At 40.9% G+C, this 20,508-nt stretch overlaps 2 protein-coding genes across 2 annotated transcripts in view; one reads left to right on the forward strand and one right to left on the reverse strand.

Annotated features, from left to right (window-relative positions):
• The window catches only part of SLC27A2 (solute carrier family 27 member 2), a 54,933-nt gene extending 34,588 nt beyond the window's left edge, over positions 1-20,345 (reverse strand). Inside the window, exons 1-2 of the mRNA XM_036844634.1 lie at positions 19,658-20,345; positions 3,456-3,665 (exon numbers count right to left, since the gene is read on the reverse strand). Of these exons, the coding sequence (XP_036700529.1) occupies positions 3,456-3,665; positions 19,658-20,135 (688 nt within the window). The 5' untranslated portion in view covers positions 20,136-20,345. The remainder of the gene's footprint in view (positions 1-3,455; positions 3,666-19,657) is intronic.
• ATP8B4 (ATPase phospholipid transporting 8B4 (putative)) overlaps positions 17,430-20,508 on the forward strand; it is a 305,563-nt gene continuing 302,484 nt past the window's right edge. The window contains exon 1 of the mRNA XM_036844630.1: positions 17,430-19,203. The gene's annotated coding sequence lies outside the window, so the exon portion shown is untranslated. The remainder of the gene's footprint in view (positions 19,204-20,508) is intronic.

Consider the following 20,508-nt stretch of genomic DNA (forward strand, 5'->3'; position numbering starts at 1 on the left):
TAAAGAACCAGATGGTAAATGTTTTAGGCTTTGCAGGGTCATAGTCTCTATGGCAACTACTCAACTCTGCTATTATAGCTGAAAGCAGCCACACACAAAAAGGAACAAACTTGGCTCTGTTGCCATAAAACTTTATTTACAAAACCGGTGGCGGGGCTGTTTGTTGCCCACAGGCCATAGTTTGCTGACCTCTGAGTTAGATGGTTATTACAGTAGTAAGTTGAGGAAAAAGGAAAGAATGTCTATTGAGTTTCTGCTCTGGGTCTACCACCTTGCAAGGTATAGTTGATCCTTGAACAACAGGGGTTTGAACGGCTCGGGGCCACTTATATGAGGATTTTTTTCAATAGTAAATACATCCATGGTTGATTGAATCATTGAATGAAAAATCACAGATACCTAGGAACCTATATGGAGGGCCTTCTATGAGTTATACGCATATCTTCAACTGTGTGGAGGGTCAGTACCCCTAACCTGCACATTGTTCAAGTATCAACTGTATTTTCAAAATTTCATTTAATTCTCATAATTAATAAGTAGAATTATATTCTCTAATTTGCAGATGAGAAGGCTGAGATTCAGAGAGAGTAAATAGCCTATCCATCCTATCTCTTTCCTTCATAACCACTTTTATGAATTTCTTAGGTACTGTTCTAGAGTTTCTTTATACAGATATAAGCTCATTTGCTCATATGTTCTTGCCCTTTCCCCCATTTTTAAAAAAAGCACACTTTTCTGCACTTGCCCCTGCTCCACTTAATGTATTTTGGAGTTCTGTCCATATTTGTATGTAGAACTTTCCCCTATTTTTTCATTCATTTATTCTCTGTCTCAGCTGCATCAAGTCTTTTGTGTGTGTGTTATAATTTATTCATATTATTTTGCGATTTCAAATGATGCTGCAGTGAATAACCTGGTCCACATGGCACTGTGCACTATGAATGATGCTCCATCTGTAGGATAAATTTGCTGCTGTGAGACTGCTAGGTGAAAAGGTATAAGTCTTTGTAATTTTGATAGACACTGCCACATTGCCTGTTATAAGGGCTGTCCCCATTTACTCCCCCATCAGTAATACATGAGTGCACCTGTTTCCTCATAGCCCTTCCAAATGTTGGGATTTTTGCCAATCTGAAAGGTGAAAAATGGTATCTCAGTGTAGTTTTATTACACCAAGTACATTTGCATTTTCTTAACTATAATTTATGTAAGTTTTTGGTAAGACTCAATTGAAAGTGTATGCTTATATTGTTTCCCATGGGAGTCAGTTCAGTTGGGAAGGGCATGAAGTCATTACCAAGGGGCTGGGGCTAGAGTTCAAGACCTGAGTGGGTAAACTGGCTTTGGGAAGAGGAAGGCAATTCTCTGTAGATTCAGATGCTTCAGTATTTGATGGTACCTTAGCTGGATATTGCCTGAATAAAAGTAATTTGTTATAAGGCAAAGCAGTATGGCTGGCAAACTACCATCATCATAAACACAATTCACAATTCATGGTCTTTGTTGAAACAGAAGAAAGCATCAATAAATCAATTGTATTCACCTTGGAAAAAAATTGTCCAGATAGTAAAAGCTCTGAATTATATTAAAAAAAAAAAAAGAAAAAAAAGAAATGCACATCCTTTGCTGGTTTGAAGTACTTTCAGAAACTTTCCTAATTAAAATTTTTGTTTCAATGAAGAAATAAGAATATCTGGTAACTATTATATAATTTTGTGCTACTGACTGCCTTTGAGGAACAAGGAAAACATTTTGTTCTCTGATTGCTTAAATGAATTTTTTTAATTAATGTTTGGAAGAGTAACTTAGCAAATATTTTATTCAGAGAGAAGAAAAGTAACATAAACATCAACCCAATTATATTCCAATTAAATCTAAATTCTGAATTATAGGATTAAATTAGACTGCTTATTCTCTTTTTCCCCTAAAATGGGTTTTATATTTGATGTCAAAACCTGCAATTGTGAAGAAGTGTCTTAATACTATATACTTACCTATATAGTATTAAGACTAGAACACCCAATCACTAACTAAAAGGGCTTGTTTTATCTCAATTATTTCCCAAACCAAAGTTTTCAGTTTAGTTTTACCATTCTATTAAAAATGAGGGTAAAATTTCCATATATTAAGGTAGTGTCTGGATGTAGTGGAAGCATTTGGTTAACTGTGTCATCCTACCATTCTGTTGGCATGGCGATATATAACTTTTGACAAAACAGTGACAGACATTATGCTCTGGGAATCAGCTTTAATAGGTCATCCCCAGCCACCCCTCCTCATGAGGCTCAAAGGAACCCTTATCTATTGGTTGGCCAAAAAGTTCGTTCAGGTTTTCTGTACGGTCTTATGGAATTTTACAAGGAGAATGCATGTTTGTATTACCTGCTTAAGTTAAAATTTTAACCAAAAGAGATAAATGATTCACATAGTCAACTTCCCAATATTAATAATTAGCATGCTGGGGCTAGCTTCCTGCCCTCCTCTTAAATATATCACTCTGGCTTCATATGATTACATTTTAGTAACATTTCCCCTGGCCTAGAATAGGCAGACACCAAATAGCTGTTAAATGGATGAACTAGGAGGTGCTCTGGCAGAGTGGTCAGTTGCATGAGCTGTGAAGTCAGCCTACCAAGGTGAACCCTGACACTTCTACTTCTGATCTTGGAAAGTTCTTAAACCTCTCTAAGCATCGGTTTCTGAATCTGTAAAATAGGAATAAAAGTAGTACCCGCCTTAAGAGTGGTGGGAGAATTGTATGAACAAATGCTGTAAAGCTCCTAGAAGAGCACCTAGTACATCCTACCTTTAATATTGCCTGTTCCATGTAGCAGGGTTCCAGTAACACTGATAATTGACAGTGTTTTCTCTTAGTGGCTTATAATATAATGGTGCAGCTTACACTGAAGGTGTAAAGCATCCTAGATTTGATGAAATACACTATTTTAGGCCCTCAGCTAAGAGCCATCCTACACCCACAGCACCAGACAGCTCCAAGTCAGTGTTGCATGGAAAGATAGTGGTCAAAATATTTGTATAAATATAACCCCATTATTGTTCTGCAGTCTTCTTTGGTGGTCCATTTATAATTGGTTATACATTATATATGGACTCTGGATATAATATAATCAAAATGCAGCAATCATTAAAAAATTTCCAACAACCTAGTCAATGCCAAATCTTATCCATCATCATAACTATTTTTGTAGTTCTTGGTTAACCTCTTTATCTGTTCTATACACCAATTAGGGGGAGATATGCATAGCTTAGAGAAACCCAAATGGTTTCATATGCTATGAAACAAGATCAGTTCCCACAGGCAAAGAGCTAAATCCCCTGAAGTATTAGTTATCTGATAAGTTTTACCGAAGAAAGAGAGCATTTGAAGATCTAACCCAACATTTAACACTTTCAGGATAGGTCCACTTCTTGGAGAGTCCTCTCTTTATTTTTACCTGTGGTTCCAGAAGTATAAATGTATAAGGCAGGAGTGGAAAAGGTCACTTCCGACCTCCAGGACTCTGGGATAGATTCAGTTGACACTTCATCCACTTTGTCTAAGAAAGAGTCGACCCCATCGGTGTTAGAACTTCTGCTCACGTAATAGACGGCCACACCATCTTTTTTCAGGCTTGGCAGCACCTCTTCAACAGCTGCTTGTAGTTCTTAATTTAATGAGACAAAAAATCCAAACAAACTAAATTAGTTCATTCAAGTCTATTAGTGCAATAAATTTTGCAGTGATTTTGTTTTCCCTAAACTTTGCTAAAACGTGTAGATATAGTGATGCTTAGAGTTATGCATTTTTAACGTGGCATTTACCAAATTTGAAAATATCACAAGATCCCAATATTTGAGGGGAGGTTGGGTTTTAACGGTTTCATAAGCAGCAGATGTTTGGCTGAAGTCTGTACTTTACATGGCAAGTGCAAACAAATGGACATATGGGTAAAACCCAAGATTATATAAGTGTATGACTTTTATGCATATCTGAGATATATATATATATAAATACTCCAGAAATGAGTTTAGTTATTCCTAATATGTGCCCCACAGGACCAGTGATAAAAAAAAATTTTAAGGAAAAAGAGAAATGAAAAGAAGGGAGCCATGCTACTAACAAAGATGGTAGAAGCTAACTTTATATAACACATTTTTTTACATATCAGCAACAAGTAGTTCTACTAGGAAGGTTCAGCTGATCTGAGACATAAGCTCCAAATCTCACAAGCACATTCTCTGGCCTAAGAAAAAATGGGCCGATTAGCATGTTTTTCAAACTATGGGTCATAATACAGCAGTGGATTGTTAAAATCATTTAAAGTGACCATTATTCTAAAAAATAAAATAGAATGAAATAGAAATTTTCAGAGCATATCACACACAGGAAGAGGTAAGTATTTTTTTTTTTAAGTTTTGTTTCAGCTATGTGGGTGTGTGTGTGCTGAGTCACACACAAATGTAGTTTTACAGTGGGTCAAGGTCAAAAAATTTAAAAGGCATTCATGTAATATGCAAACCACATTTCAGGTTTGCTACTTGGATTTTTGTGCCGCTAAACCATAAGATGAGATGGGCTTTAAGCTTATTTGTCTTGAATGGTGATAACTGAAGTGAATAAGCTTATTCTTAATAGGAAGGTGACTCAATATCCCAGGGAATTACCTTAGGGAGGCTAAACCTGATTCATCTTATATGCTTTGTTTTTCACATGTTTATGTATGATGTCTCCATCAAGACATGAGATATCATCTGGATAGATGCATTTAAAAAGTTTTAAAACTTTTAAACCAAAACAATCATACACCTGACAAATATAAATCAAATAGTACAAAAGAGTTTATAATGAAAATCAACAGGCCCTTATCTCACAAATAATCCTGCTGCCTAGAGGCAATGACTTTCAGTTTTTTTTAGCTGTTTCTTCTAGCAATCACTTCTCCATCACCAAATTATGTGCTTTTCCTGCTCCCTCTTGACTTATCATTTTTGATCCCCATCCCATTTTACCCTTGTCCACCCCCAACAATTATTATCTTCACTTTATTGTCTGGGTTAATGGTATTTACATCTATTCTGAGACTATAATTCTGTCTTCCTAGCTTTGTCTGTGTGTTGGCTCTAGAAGCTCTAGAACCAATAATCAGGATCGACAAGACTATGACAAAGTAATTATTTGTAAATATGACTGCAGAGCCAAGTAACACACAATAATCATCTTTCCCTTCTTGAACAGTTTTCTCCTGGAGTTTCTATTGGCCATCATTCCTTAATGTACTATTTGCCTCAGTTCTTTTTTTTTTTTTTTAATAAATTTATTTATTTATTATTTTTGGCTGCATTGCGTCTTTGTTGCTGCGCGTGAGCTTTCTCTAGTTGCGGAGAGCAGGGGTTACTCTTCATTGCGGTTCGTGGGCTTCTCATTGCGGTGGCTTCTCTTGTTGGGGAGCTTGGGCACTAGGCGCACGGGCTTCAGTAGTTGTGGGACGTGGACTCAGTAGTTGTGGCACACGGGCTTAGCTGCTCCACGGCATGTGGGATCTTCCCGGACCAGGGCTCGAACCAGTGTCCCCTTCATTGGCAGGCAGATTCTTTTCTTTTTTTTTTGGATTTTATTTTATTTATTTATTTATACAGCAGGTTCTTATTAGTCATCAATTTTATACACATCAGTGTATACATGTCAATCCCAGTCGCCCAATTCATCACACCACCACCCGCATCCCCCCACAACTTTCCCCCCCTTGGTGTCCCTACGTTTGTTCTCTACATCTGTGTCTCAATTTCTGCCCTGCAAACTGGTTCATCTGTACCATTTTTCTAGGTTCCACATATATGCGTTAATATACAATATTTGTTTTTCTCTTTCTCACTTACTTCACTCTGTATGACAGTCTCTAGATCCATCCATGTCTCAACAAATGACCCAATTTCGTTCCTTTTTATGGCTGAGTAATATTCCACTGTATATATGTACCACAACTTCTTCATCCATTCATCTGTTGATGGGCATTTAGGTTGCTTCCATGACCTGGCTATTGTAAATAGTGCTGCAATGAACATTGGGGTGCATGTGTCTTTTTGAATTGTGGTTTTCTCTGGCTGTATGCCAAGTAGTGGGATTGCTGGATCATATGGTAATTCTATTTTTAGTTTTTTAAGGAACCTCCATATTGTTCTCCATAATGGCTATATCAGTTTACATTCCCACCAAAAGTGCAAGAGGCTTCCCTTTTCTCCACACCCTCTCCAGCATTTGTTGTTTGTACATTTTCTGATGATGCCCATTCTGACTGGTGTGAGGTGATACCTCACTGTAGTTTTGATTTGCATTTCTCTAATAATTAGTGATGTTGAGCAACTTTTCATGTGCTTCTTGGCCATCTGTATGTCTTCTTTAGAGAAATGTCTATTTAGGTCTTCAGCCCATTTTTGGATTGGGTTGTTTGTTTTTTTAATATTGAGCTGCATGAGCTGTTTGTATATTTTACAGATTAATCCTTTGTCTGTTGATTCGTTTGCAAATATTTTCTCCCATTCTGAGGGTTGTCTTTTCGTCTTGTTTATGGTTTCCTTTGCTGTGCAAAAGGTTTTAAGTTTCATTAGGTCCCATTTCTTTATTTTTGTTTTTATTTCCATTACTCTAGAGGTGAATCAAAAAGATCATGCTGTGATTTATGTCAAAGAGTGTTCTTCCTATGTTTTCCTCTGAGAGTTTTATAGTGTTCGGTCTTACATTTAGGTCTCGAATCCATTTTGAGTTTACTTTTGTGTATGGTGTTAGGGAGTATTCTAATTTCATTCTTTTACAGGTAGCTGTCCAGTTTTCCCAGCACCACTTATTGAAGAGACTGTCTTTTCTCCATTGTATATCCTTGCCTCCTTTGTCATAGATTAGTTGACCATAGGTGCGTGGGTATACCTCTGGGCTTTCTATCTTGTTCCATTGATGTATGTTTCTGTTTTTGTGCCAGTACCATATTGTCTTGATTACTGTAGCTTTGTAGTATAGTCTGAAGTCAGGGAGTCTGATTCCTCCAGCTCTGTTTTTATCCCTCAAGACTTCTTTGGCTATTCGGGGTCTTTTGTGTCTCCATACAAATTTTGAAACTTTATGTTCTAGTTCTGTGAAAAATGCCATTGGTAATTTGATAGGGATTGCATTGAATCTGTAGATTGCTTTGGGTAGTATAGTCATTCTCACAATATTGATTCTTCCAATCCAAGAACATGGTATATCTCTCCATCTGTTGGTATCATCTTTAATTTCTTTCATCAGTGTCTTATAGTTTTCTGCATACAGGTCTTTTGTCTCCCTAGGTTTTATTCTTATCCCTAAGTATTTATCCCTAGGTATTTTATTCTTTTTGTTGCAATGGTAAATGGGAGTGTTCCCTCAATTTCTCTTTCAGATTTTTCATCATTAGTGTATAGGAATGCAAGAGATTTCTGTGCATTAATTTTGTATCCTGCAACTTTACCAAATTCATTGATTAGCTCTAGTAGTTTTCTGGTGGCATTTTTAGGATTCTCTATGTATAGTATGATGTCATCTGCAAACAGTGACAGTTTTACTTCTTCTTTTCCAATTTGTATTCCTTTTATTTCTTTTTCTTCTCTGATTGCCATGGCTAGGACTTCCAGAACTATGTTGAATAATAGTGGTGAGAGTGGACATCCTTGTCTCGTTCCTGATCTTAGAGGAAATGCTTTCAGTTTTTCACCATTGAGAATGATGTTTGCTGTGGGTTTGTTGTACATGGCCTTTATTATGTTGAGGTAGGTTCCCTCTGTGCCCACTTTCTGGAGAGTTTTTATCATAAATGGGTGTTGAAGTTTGTCAAAAGCTTCTGCATCTATTGAGATGATCGTATGGTTTTTATTCTTCAATTTGTTAATATGGTGTATCACATTGACTGATTTGTGTATATTGAAGAATCCTTGCATCCCTGGAATAAATCCCACTTGATCATGGTGTATGATCCTTTTAATGTGTTGTTGGATTCTGTTTGCTAGTATTTTGTTGAGGGTTTTTGCATGTATATTCATCAGTGATATAGGTCTGTAATTTTCTTTCTTTGTAGTATCTTTGTCTGGTTTTGGTATCAGGGTGATGGTGTCCTCATAGAATGAGTTTGGGAGTGTTCCTTCCTCTGCAATTTTTTGGAAGAGTTTGAGAAGGATGGGTGTTAGCTCTTCTCTAAATGTTTGATAGAATTCACCTGTGAAGCCATCTGGTCCTGGACTTTTGTTTGTTGGAAGATTTTTAATCACAGTTTCAATTTCCTTACTTGTGATTGGTCTGTTCATATTATCTGTTTCTTCCTGGTTCAGTCTTGGAAGGTTATACCTTTCTAAGAATTTGTCCATTTCTTCCAGGTTTTCCATTTTATTGGCATCGAGTTGCTTGTAGTAGTCTCTTAGGATGCTTTGTATTTCTGTGGTGTCTGCTGTAACTTCTCCTTTTCATTTCTAATTTTATTGATTTGAGTCCTCTCCCTCTTTTTCTTGATGAGTCTGGCTAATGGTTTATCAATTTTGTTTATCTTCTCAAAGAACCAGCTTTTAGTTTTATTGATCTTTGCTATTGTTTCCTTTGTTTCTATTTCATTTATTTCTGCTCTGATCTTTATGATTTGTTTCCTTCTGCTAACTTTGGGTTTTGTTTGTTCTTCTTTCTCTCGTTCCTTTAGGTGTAAGGTTAGATTGTTTATTTGAGATTTTTCTTGTTTCTTGAGGTAGGCTTGTATAGCTATAAACTTCCCTCTTAGAACTGCTTTTGCTGCATCCCATAGGCTTTGGATCATCGTGTTTTCATTGTCATTTGTCTCTAGGTATTTTTTGATTTCCTCTTTCATTTCTTCAGTGATCTCTTGGTTATTTAGTATCGTATTGTTTAGCCTCCATGTGTTTGTCTTTTTTACGTTTTTTTCCCTGTAATTCATTTCTAATCTCATAGCGTTGTGGTCAGAAAAGATGATTGATATGATTTCAATTTTCTTAAATTTACCAAGGCTTGATTTGTGACCCAAGATGTGATCTATTCTGGAGAATGTTCCGTGCGCACTTGAGAAGAACGTGTAATCTGCTGTTTTTGGATGGAATGTCCTATATATATCAATTAAATCTATCTGGTCTATTGTGTCATTTAAAACTTCTGTTTCCTTATTTATTTTCATTTTGGATGATCTGTCCATTGGTGTAAGTGAGGTGTTAAAGTCCCCCACTATTATTGTGTTACTGTCGATTTCCTCTTTTATAGCTGTTAGCAGGTGCCTTATGTATTGAGGTGCTCCTATGTTGGGTGCATATATATTTATAATTGTTATATCTTCTTCTTGGATTGATCCCTGGATCATTATGTAGTGTCCTTCCTTGTCTCTTGTAACATTCTTTATTTTAAAGTCTATTTTATCTGATATGAGTATAGCTACTCCAGCTTTCTTTTGATTTCCATTTGCATGGAGTATCTTTTTCCATCCCCTCACTTTCAGTCTGTATGTGTCCCTAGGTCTAAAGTGGGTCTCTTGTAGACAGCATATATATGGGTCTTGTTTTTGTATCCATTCAGCCAGTCTATGTCTTTTGGTTGGGGCATTTAATCCATTCACGTTTAAGGTAATTATCGATATGTATGTTCCTATTACCATTTTCTTAATTGTTTTGGGTTTGTTTTTGTAGGTCCTTTTCTTCTCTGTGTTTCCCACTTAGAGAAGTTCCTTTAGCATTTGTTGTAGAGCTGGTTTGGTGGTGCTGAATTCTCTTAGCTTTTGCTTGTCTGTAAAGCTTTTGATTTCTCCATCGAATCTGAATGAGATCCTTGCTGGGTAGAGTAATCTTGGTTGTAGGTTCTTTCCTTTCATCACTTTAAGTATATCATGCCACTCCCTTCTGACTTGTAGAGTTTCTGCTGAGAAATCAGCTGTTAACCTTATGGGAGTTCCCTTGTATGTTATTTGTCGTTTTTCCCTTGCTGCTTTCAATAATTTTTCTTTGTCTTTAATTTTTGCCAATTTGATTACTATGTGTCTCGGTGTGTTTCTCCTTGGGTTTGTCCTGTATGGGACTCGCTGCACTTCCTGGACTTGGGTGGCTATTTCCTCTCCCATGTTAGGGAAGTTTTCAACTATAATCTCTGCAAATATTTTCTCTGGTCCTCTCTCCTTCTGGGACCCCTATAATGTGAATGTTGTTGCGTTTAATGTTTTCTTCCCTCTTGTATTTTGACTGCTCTGTAGTTCTTCAGTATTTTGAGAAGATCATCAAAAATATTACTGTTGTAGAAACAGTAACTGGAGTGCTAATGTCGCTTGCCAATGCCTTGGTTCAGATCCTCATTATTTCCTGGCTAGATAATTGCAGTAGCCTCCTGACCAATCTCCTTGCCTCTAACCTCTCCCTGCTTCCAATATCAGTGACACCACTGCCCAATTTCTTGTTCCTGCCCTGTTTAAAATCCTTCAATGGCTTCCTTTGTGACAGAAGCCACTCTCTATGCAGTGTGTGAGGTCCTGAGGTCCTTCACAGTCTACGCCCCCCTCCCCGACTTTTCTGACGTCATCTCCTTCTATCTACCTCTTGTCCCATTTCCTCTAACCACACTGATCTATGTGAAGTGAGTGTACCCATAATTCTCACTTCTTACTGTCTTTGTCCAGGTGATTTCATCTGCCCGGAATGCCCTCCAGTCCCCGGTCACCAGGAAAACTCCTGCTCATTCTTCAAGACTCAGCCTCATTGCACTTAGCTCTATGGCCCTCCCTCAGGAGCTTGCATATACTTCTATCACATGTGTTTAGTACGTAGTGTGACACGCTTCAGTTCTTTTTCTCCTCTATTTGACAGTGAAAACTTTGAGGTTAAGGGATTATAACATAATCATCTTGGCAACCCCTCCCTCACTAGATAAGTGCCCAATAAATGTTTACAGTTGAAAGAATCTGCACAAAGTATTGTATTAGTCAATGTGGAAGAGACAGAGGAATAAGCTAAAGCTGTTGATTTTAAAGGATTTAGATATTGCAATACTGTGAGTTGATAAACCTCTAATAAAATAAAATGCAAAATTAAATCATTTTTGTGATAGAGGTATGCCTTGCATACAAGTAAGGGACTACAAAAGTAAATTAAAAACAAAACAAAACTTCTATTGCTACTTCAAGAATTAAGAAATCTTTCTCCCTCTCTCCCTTCACTTGAGACTGAGGCTACTTAGTTAAATAGTGTGTTCATAAGTTACCTGGATTATTTCTCTCTCTTTCCCAACATTTATTCAACATCTGTTTAAAGACTGTTCCCCATGTGCATGGTTCTAAGCACTGGATACAGCAGTGAGTAAACCAGATACTGTCCCTGTTTTCATAGAGCCCAGGTCTAGTGTGGGAAGAAACAGACAAAGAAATAATCCATTAAAATAAGGTGTCATAGGTGTCACAGGAGGGGAGGGGGAGGTGGTATTTTGGAAGCATACGGGAGGGGCACAAAGACAACCCAGAGGAAGTGTTATCTAAACTGAGACCTGAAGGGTGAGCAGGAGTTGGCAAGATGAAGATCCACTGAGATCGACTGAGCCTGTTTGTAGCTGAGGGGACAGCTTATGCAAAGACCCAGACGCAAACAGAATGGTGCCAAAGTAGCTAAAAGAGGATAACGCTGACTGAAGTGTAGAATGGGAGGGAAAGAAGGTTGGGAGAAGAAACTGGGATGTAGGTTGGGACCAGGTTCCTGGCTTAGGTCAGGTAAATGGGTTGGAGGGGGCAAGACCAGAGGTAGGGAGACCATTTGGTAGAGCAAGCTTGTTTGCATTAAAGTAGCAGCAGAGGGTAGAAAGAGTAGATGCATTTTAAAGATGTTTGGGAGGTAGAATAGACTGGATTTGGTAACACTCTGGATGAGAGAATAATTATAGGTCAAAAGGGACTTTAATTTTTTCTGTAATTTTTTAAAAGAAAATTTACTCAGGCATTAGTGATATATCAAAAATTAATAATAGTAATAATAAAAGTAAAAGGAGATGTAATTAAGCAGGTATCATGCTTGATCACAGTTCAAGCAATTTGGCAAATTGTATCCTCTACTTCCCTCATGTTCCTACCTGGCCTTCTGCAGGCTTTTGGTTTGTGAGTCCTGACCTTTCATAGAGGTCAGCTTATGTGAAGGAAAGGCCATTGCCCCCGCCCAACACAATTTCCCTACATGGTCTCTGGGCTGTTGGTGCAGAATTTGCATTTGGACATTGAGTTGAGGTTCCAGTGGCTCACCAGCCATGTCAGGGCATACCTCATATGTCCTATGGTAGCAGCCTTTCTTCCCTTAAACTAAAGATGCTAATATTTATATAAACATATCTATACACACACATATAAACTGAAATTTGAAGGGAAATTCTGGATGTGAATGCAACTCATTAACTGTGTATTTGATATTTAGTGTCTTTTCTAAACATGATTGGGCCCCATGTTTTCTGCTTCACACGTGTATTTTTTTTGTAATTCTTACTGTAAAGTCTGCTTACTTAAGATAAAAGTGGCAATCAACAGGGACATATAAGATCAAATAAATCTACTTGTCGCAGGTTGAGCTCCCTGGGACTCTGAGAATTGTGTGTAGGTGTGCTCTCGGGAATGACGCCTGTGGGGTTGCACGGAAAGTAGATTGGATAGAGGGAGAGATTGCACTGTGATGCAGTCACACAGTGGCCTCCCTCAATTGATCCTACAGGGACTCTGGGCCCGGGATGGCCCTTCAGGTTGTCCCAAATGAAGTGAAGTGGATCCTACCTCCATGCCTGCCCACCAGCCAGTCATTGGATGCAGATTAGGGGTGGTAGTGCTAGACCTTGGGCAAAGCAGCCTTCTTCAACCAAGGGCAAGCCCTGGAAAGGCTCTTAGCTGACCGCTGTCAGCTACCAATGCTTTCAGCAGCTGAGGAATGAGTACCTCAGTCCTGGAGTGGGGACTTGGGCAGCACATCACAGCATCCACCACAGCTTTCATTCTTAGTGATAAAAGATTTACAAATTTCATTTGTGGAGAACAATTTGTATAGTAGCTTTACATACATCACCTTGCATAATTTTCCCAATGACCCTGTGTTATAGATGATGGTAAGCCTGTTTTTACAAATGAGGACAGAAGCTCAGTGAGTCTATGTATGGAAGGTTATACACAAAATAAAAAGAATTATACTGGGCTTCTAGGAGTCCCACCTCCTTGTACTAGATATTCAAGTCCAAGTTTTGGTAAAGTGCCTTGACTTTTTGTAAGACACTGTCTACTTGACATGCTCAGTGCTTGTTCAGGCATGTGGATCTGCCTTTACACAGTACTATGGATAATCTCTCATTCATTTTTTGATGAAGAGCATAACCTTAAGCTTTATGAAAAGTAGGATTCAGGGAAAGTTGCCTAAAGGGTGAGGAGTGGATCTGTCACTTCTTCATTAGTCTAGGCTGAAATTATGGATGGAAATAGAACCTCAGAGAAAGCAGTACACCTTTGGATGATGGAAAATCGACTGATTATGAAATCACTGATCCCCCTTAAAATTCATTTTGTTTAAAAGAAAAGAAAAAAAAGCAGGGTAGCATAGGAATTTTCCTCCCTCACCCATAACCTTTTTTTATAAGAAGGGGAAGAAGAGAAATTTCTGAGTACACAGGCCCACTCCTAGAAAGCAGGGGGAGAGGGCAGGTGGTGAGCTGAATCAGTCTTCATCATCAAAGTGGCAAGACGCTACTGGCTAAACCTGCTGCTTTTTAATAGGAAAGGCATTCAATCTAGCAGCTTGTTCTGCCATTAGATTGCCTCACTGAATGGGTAACTGACCAAGTTAGTTAAATAAAACACCCCAGGAATGTTTACTAATAAAGTAAGATCTGAAAAGAAGGCAATGAAAGGAAATGGGTTTTGATCAGAATTTCAGGATGAAATGGTTGACGGATGAACAAATCAGAATTGAAGACTTATCTTTTCTTCACTCAGAAAGGCAACTGAAACAAACTGGTTCTAACACAGCTCTTGGAGACTGAAAATAGTTTTAAAAATACCATTTGTAACTGTGATTTTGCATTTCTATCCCTGGCAGTTTGGAATTATAGTAATTAATAACCTAGCGTCTAGTCTGTACCTCAACAAGATGTGCTAGAACACCCTTCAAATAGAGGCATGCATACCCTCCCCTTCCCCACAACACAAATCACCCTGAGGTTAGAAAGCTGTTTAATCAAGGTTAAGTCCCGCTAGGAGTAAGCAGATTTTTAACAGGATACATACTCACCTCATACTTATATAATTATATAATTTCTTAATATTATTTTTCATTTCTCTCAGTTAAAGTGTCTTGCGTTCTAAATAGGCCTGGAATCAAGGGTAACGGCTCGTCATGAGGTTACCAGGTCATTCCAGCCCTTACATAATTATAATCCTTTGACATCCATAAGCAACCAAGTCACCTGTCTACTAGTTGTGTACTTCCCTATTTCTCAGAGGCTGTGGGAGGGTCCTTTTCAAACACTGGCCAATTACACTCCTTATGCAGAGTAATTCAAATGCTATCCTTCTTCGGATTCAATAACATTGACAGCTGATTTAGAGTTAATTTTGTTTTCACCTCTTCACTCCCTTCTTGTTTCTAAACAAGAAAATAAACTGATAAGCATTCCCAGATAGGCCAGCAATGTGCTCGTTTGTTTTTGAATGGAGAGGTACAACCATCCCCCTTGCCACCTTTAGTTATGAGCAGGGCAAGAAGAAAAATTTTAGAGAACATCTTTAAGCTAGCTCTCTCTTCAGAGCTTGGGTTACTTGGCTGGGATCCTAGCTCTTGAATATACTCCTCATTTGATGTCTGGGTTTCTGGCCTCTACCATCCTAGACACAGACTCTCCCCAGCCCATTCTGTGCTCATCACCAGCTCCCTCTCTGGCAGTGAGTCCCGGAGAGAGCCCCTCTCTCTTGTAGCCCTCTGCCAGAAGTAAACTGGGAGGTAAAACAAGTCTGTGGTAAGGAGAGGCTGGGCCTGGGGGGAGATTGGGTCTAAATGGATTTTCTCAGATTAGGATATATTTTATTTTTTTAACATCATTTTTCATGCCGTCATGCCCATCCCAATAGTTCTTAGACTTTGGAGAAGAAAGCCTGTTACAGCCAACCAAAATGATGGAACTCATTAATGCCACAAACATTTACTTACTGGGGCATTATTTAAAGATATATGAGAAAACTGTAAGCTGTTGAGACAAAGTGCATTGAAGCAACACATCTAAGTTGCTCCTTGGGCAGCCCAGAAAGAGGAATGGAGACAGGATATCTCTATGCCCTGATCCTTGAATAAGTTTGCACTAGAAAATTATCTCATTGCGTGGAAGTGAGGCCACTGCTGTTGGCCATTCCTTGGGTTCTCTGAGTCCCTATTTTCTCTACAGTAGAGTCTCTTCAGTAAACAGCTTAAAAATGACTGTTATTTAAGTCCAGCCTGCTGTTGTCCTTACATAGTAAAACTCTTTAATGAAGCATCTCACTGGTGTTGGGGACCTGATGAAAACTGCCTCTGGGCTCCTCTTACCTAGAATTCCCCCTCTACAGCTGCATTTGCCCAGCTCTGTTGTCAGTGTCCCCAAGAAGCCTTCACCCTCTGCTCTTTTTCCTCCACAGCACTCTGTAGCTCTCCCAGCATACTTATCACATTCTCCTGGGCATCACAATCATTTGTGTATATGTGGCTTAGTTCTTCTACTGGACTGTAAGATCCTTGAACTAATTCAGCTTCTCTCCCCATCCCACCATGGCAACTAGCTTGTACCTTGCGGGGACTCTCTAAATATTTCTTGATGTGATATCAAATTGTCGTGCCATCTGCTTTTCTCCATCTAACCTCAAAAGTTTGTTTGATGAGAGTTCTCCTTGGTCCTGACACTAGTTTTAGAATGTTCTCCTGTTTTGGAACTTTCAATGATGCAACACTTTTGAAAGCTATTGGAAGCATTTTATCTTATCACACTGTTTAAAGGAGGTCCAATTTTATTTTTCACAACCCTGCAAAACCAGGTCAAAGGTAATCTGGAATATTTTATAACCTCTCTGGATCTCAGTCTCGAAAGACATAGTATCTTTGTTACTAAAGCCTTGTACAAGAGTAGTGCCAACACTGGGGGAGCTGTGCATGATTATGTTGAGCCGTGCAATGCAGACCTGGCCAGTGAGCTGATGAATGAGTTATTCTTCCAGTAGAAGAGCTAGCTCAGTGACAATCTTAATGAGAGCATAAATGAAAACAAAGCAAACTTACAATTTTGGGGGCCCTTTTGGGTGTTTAAAAAAATTTTTTTTTACAAAACATCCTATGTTGTATGAAATTAAATATGGCTTGCTGTCTTACCCATATTCTATGTTTGGGAAGTTGCTTGAAAAACTACTGGCCCAACAAATTGGTTTCTATCAACTACAACATTATGTGGGTTTCAATAGCTGAAGGCAATTTTTCCATGTGATTACATACATCATACCCTTCTATGGAGAAGGATCCTGAAATGTACCACAGAGAGAAAATTATATTCTCTGGGAGATGGGTGGTTCTGTTTGATTCAGGGAAGTGTTTGTGAGTCTTTGGCTTTCTCTAAGTATAGTAAGTTCTGATGAAAAATTGGGTACTGAAATGCCTGATAAGGTTGAGCCCTGTTAAACTTTGTGAAGAGTCCCCCAAATTCATGACAAGTGGATCAGTCTTCATGATAAATACCACTGTGCTGGTCCTTTACCTACACTCCAGAATTTGACAGATAGCTGAAACTCAAGAGCTCTTACTAGCCCATGAGCCCTGAGGCTGAAATTCGAAGTAAAGAATCAAACCCTGTTGAACTGTCACCCCTCCAACATTTCTAAATCTTTTCATCTTTCTGTACCATGTTCAAATGGTGTAATAGAATATAAAAAGTGTCCTAGAAGTGAGAAGGAAATTGGGTTCTGTCCCCAGCTCTCTCTGACCCTAGGGAATTGATATCACCCCTCTGGGCCTTTGTTCGTTCAACTATTAAACAAGTGGGAACTAGACTGATTGTTTCTCAAAGCCTAGTCCTTAGATGATTTGCTTCAAAATCATCTAGGTGTGGCATGGGGCTTGATATAAAAATACACTTTCCTGGGCTTCCCTGGTGGCGCAGTGGTTGAGAATCTGCCTACCAATGCAGGGGACACGGGTTCGAGCCCTGGTCTGGGAAGATCCCACATGCCGCGGAGCAGCTGGGCCCGTGAGCCACAACTGCTGAGCCTGCGTGTCTGGAGCCTGTGCTCCGCAACAAGAGAGGACGCGACAGTGAGAGGCCCGCGCACCGCGATGAAGAGTGGCCCCCGCTTGCCACAACTAGAGAAAGCCCTCGCACAGAAACGAAGACCCAACACGGCCAAAATAAATAAATTTATTTAAAAAAAAATACACTTTCCTGGGCCCCACTACAGTCCTGCTGAATCAGTGTTTTTGGGGGATGAGGCTCAGGAATCTGTTTTTTTTTATTTTTTAATAAGCTTCCCAGGTGATTCTTACGCTCATTAAAGTGACTTCTAAACGTTTTATTGCAGTATAACACACTCGTTAAGAGTTGGAGGATTATAACATTAGAATATCTCTAAGATTCTTTCCAACTTTAAAGAATTCTAAGAATCAGTCCATTCAACACATTTACGCATGGGCACATTTATTAACAAGCATGCAACTTTGGACTCTGTTACCCCCTTTGCAGGAACCGTTTCAGATCAGAATGTAATTCTGCATGCTGTGTAATGGTCTCTCAGTGATTTGGAAAAACAGAATGTTTTTCAAATGTGTGGCCTCTCTCAAAGGTCAGTTTACTGTAGAGAGTGCCGTAGGTCCACTGGAAAGTCTGTTCAAATTTGATCTGAATGTCAGAATTTCCTTATACTTTCCATGTACGCTGACCAAAGCATAATACTCAATGACAGAAGACTGTTGCCTGGGCGGGAAAGGAGATACCTGGCTGTGTTTCTGATTTGATTACAGAACCAAACTCTATTATAGTCATTTAAATCCAAGCTTCTTTGTCAATAAAACTCCCAGTCTTTGACCTCCCTCACAGAGGGCCTGGGATAATATGCAGGTAAAAAGTATTTAAATCCCTCCTGAAGTGGTACACAGATCACTGTGCTAATAACTTTCTTCTGAATCAACTGGTAAAGTAATAGGTTTAAGAGAGTCTTCCAGTTACTAAATAGTGACGTTGTCTCTTTTCCCAGGCAACTAGAAATTGTTGGGAATTTTCTAGGAAAAGCCATCCCTTTTAAATAATGTGGCTGCCTTTAAAATTATCCCCCTGCTTTTAAACTTTTATACAAAGCCTTCATTTTTTTTTTTGGATTACTTATTTTATGCCCTATGAAACAGGTGTGTAAGCTTCCTGGTTTCCCACAAGTGAATAGACATCTCATCTTTGTGTGACACTAGGCGAACTCCTTAGCTTGCTTCAGTTTCCTCAGCTATGAAATGAAGAAGGAGAGCAGACGGATGCTTGGTCTCCTCCAGCTCTAACACTTTCCACTCATGTAGAGGAAGGTAGCGTAATATAGGGAAAGTCATGGGCTTTGAAACTGGACAGACTTAGGTCGGAATTTTAAGTTTCCTCAGTTGTATGGCAGGGGGTAATGATATGTTAGTTCTCAGGGTAATAAAAGCATGTGGCATAGGGCTTGGCACAGAAAGACATTCCAGAAAGGTGAGGCTTCCTGGCTCCCTATTCCTCCATGGCTTTTAGCCTGCACCTGGTTAAGCCTCCTCTTACTGATAGAGTGAGAAGCAACCCCCTGGTCCTTATTCAAGTGCAGGGACAAGATTTCTGGGAAGGAAAACCCAGCAGTCCTGTGGGTAACAGGTTCTTGGTTTCTTCCTGACCTGGTGACCACTGGAGCATGAAGTTACCATTTCGGGTCTGGTTGAAATGTGGCAGGAGGTAACTACAGAACCAAAGGTCACTGTTGCTATAGATGTAATGAGGGCTCACCAGAGCCCACAGCAGGTAACCAAAGTCTTCTCCCTGGGGAGTAGGTGGGGTCACCTTCTCTCTGCCGTGAGAATCCAGGGAGGCTAACAGCATTTGAGAGTTGGAAGCAGCCTTGAAGACCTTTAGAGAGGAGGAAACCGAGATGCAGGGAGGGAAAGTGACTTTCCCATGATCACACAGCCAATCAAGCAGCAGAGGTGAGAACAGTCTCTCTGGATCCTCCGGAATTCACACTCATGACCCTCTGCATTTCAATGCAGATGTTGTCAGCACTGGTTAAGAGCTTGGATTCTGGAGGTAGATAGATCTGGTTAACCTCCTCCTGTAAATTCTGTGATCTGGGGCATAAGGTTCCACCTCTTTGGCCTGAGCGGTCTCAACTAAAAAGTCAACCCTACCTGTGTGAGCATTCACAGCAAGGCTGTATGTGTAGTGCTTAACAAAGGGTCTGGCACGGTCAGCTTCCACGACAGAAGGTTCTAATGATCATTAATTGGCGTCTTGAGGAAGGGCTGCCATCCCCTCCCTCTACACCTCCAGTTCCGAGCCGAACCACCCCCCTCCTTCCTAACCCCTCCGCCGCCACGCTGCAGCGGGCTCGTCAAGGCACGGAGGAGCCCGGTGCGAGGGCGCGGCGGTCCCCAGGCTCACCTGGCGAGGCCAGGAGCAACTTCGCCCCGCAGCACTGGAAGCAGTGCAGCAGGGACTTGCCGCGGATGTTACAGTTGAGGCACGCCATGGCACAGCCCAGCTTGGCCAGCCCCAGCCACAGCCATACGTAGGCCGGTTCGTTGCCCAGGAATATCGCCACGCACTCTCCCTGCCGGAGGCCGAGGCGGTCGCGCAGCGCCCTCGCCACTTGGTTGCTGCGTCGGTCCACCTGCACGTAGGTGAGCGTCTGGTCGCGGAAGAGCAGGAACGGCTTGTGCGGGCTCTGGTGTGCTCTCTCCAGAAAGGCGTGGAGGATGGTGCGCACCGGCTGGCGCTGCCCATTGCGACGCACCTGCCGGGCCATCCTGGCCAAACGCAGGAAGTAGCTCACGTCCTGGAAGAAGTAGGGGGAGTAGAGGTTCATCAGCAGCGGCAGGAGCAGCACCCCCGCCAGGACCGCGTAGATGACGGGCAGCATGACGGCGGCCGGGCCCCCTGGCCCCTCGAGGGCAGAGGGCGCACTACGGGCGTGCAGCGCGGCGGCGGGGCGGGCTCCGGGCGCACGACTGGCGGGCGGCGCAGGGGCGCTCGGCGAGGCGGGGGCGACGGCGGAGCGCCTGGGCTGCCGGCACCGTTGCGGGCTCTCGGGCAGGTGGAGCGGTGTCTGGGCCGCCCGGGTTTCGGGGCGCGACCGGCCGGCTGAGCCCGCCCCCTCGTCGGGGTGCAGCCACCTGCGCGCCAGGCCCGCCCCTGCGGTCCTCCCCAGGCGGGGAAGGCGGCTCCGCGGCTCACTGGGGCCTCGGCTGCCTCTCCGCCCGGGTCTGGAGGTCTGGGGCCAAGGCTGGACTCCC

This window comes from Balaenoptera musculus, chromosome 2 (genome assembly GCF_009873245.2).
Source record: "Balaenoptera musculus isolate JJ_BM4_2016_0621 chromosome 2, mBalMus1.pri.v3, whole genome shotgun sequence".
In the NCBI taxonomy this organism is placed as follows: Eukaryota; Metazoa; Chordata; class Mammalia; order Artiodactyla; family Balaenopteridae; genus Balaenoptera; species Balaenoptera musculus.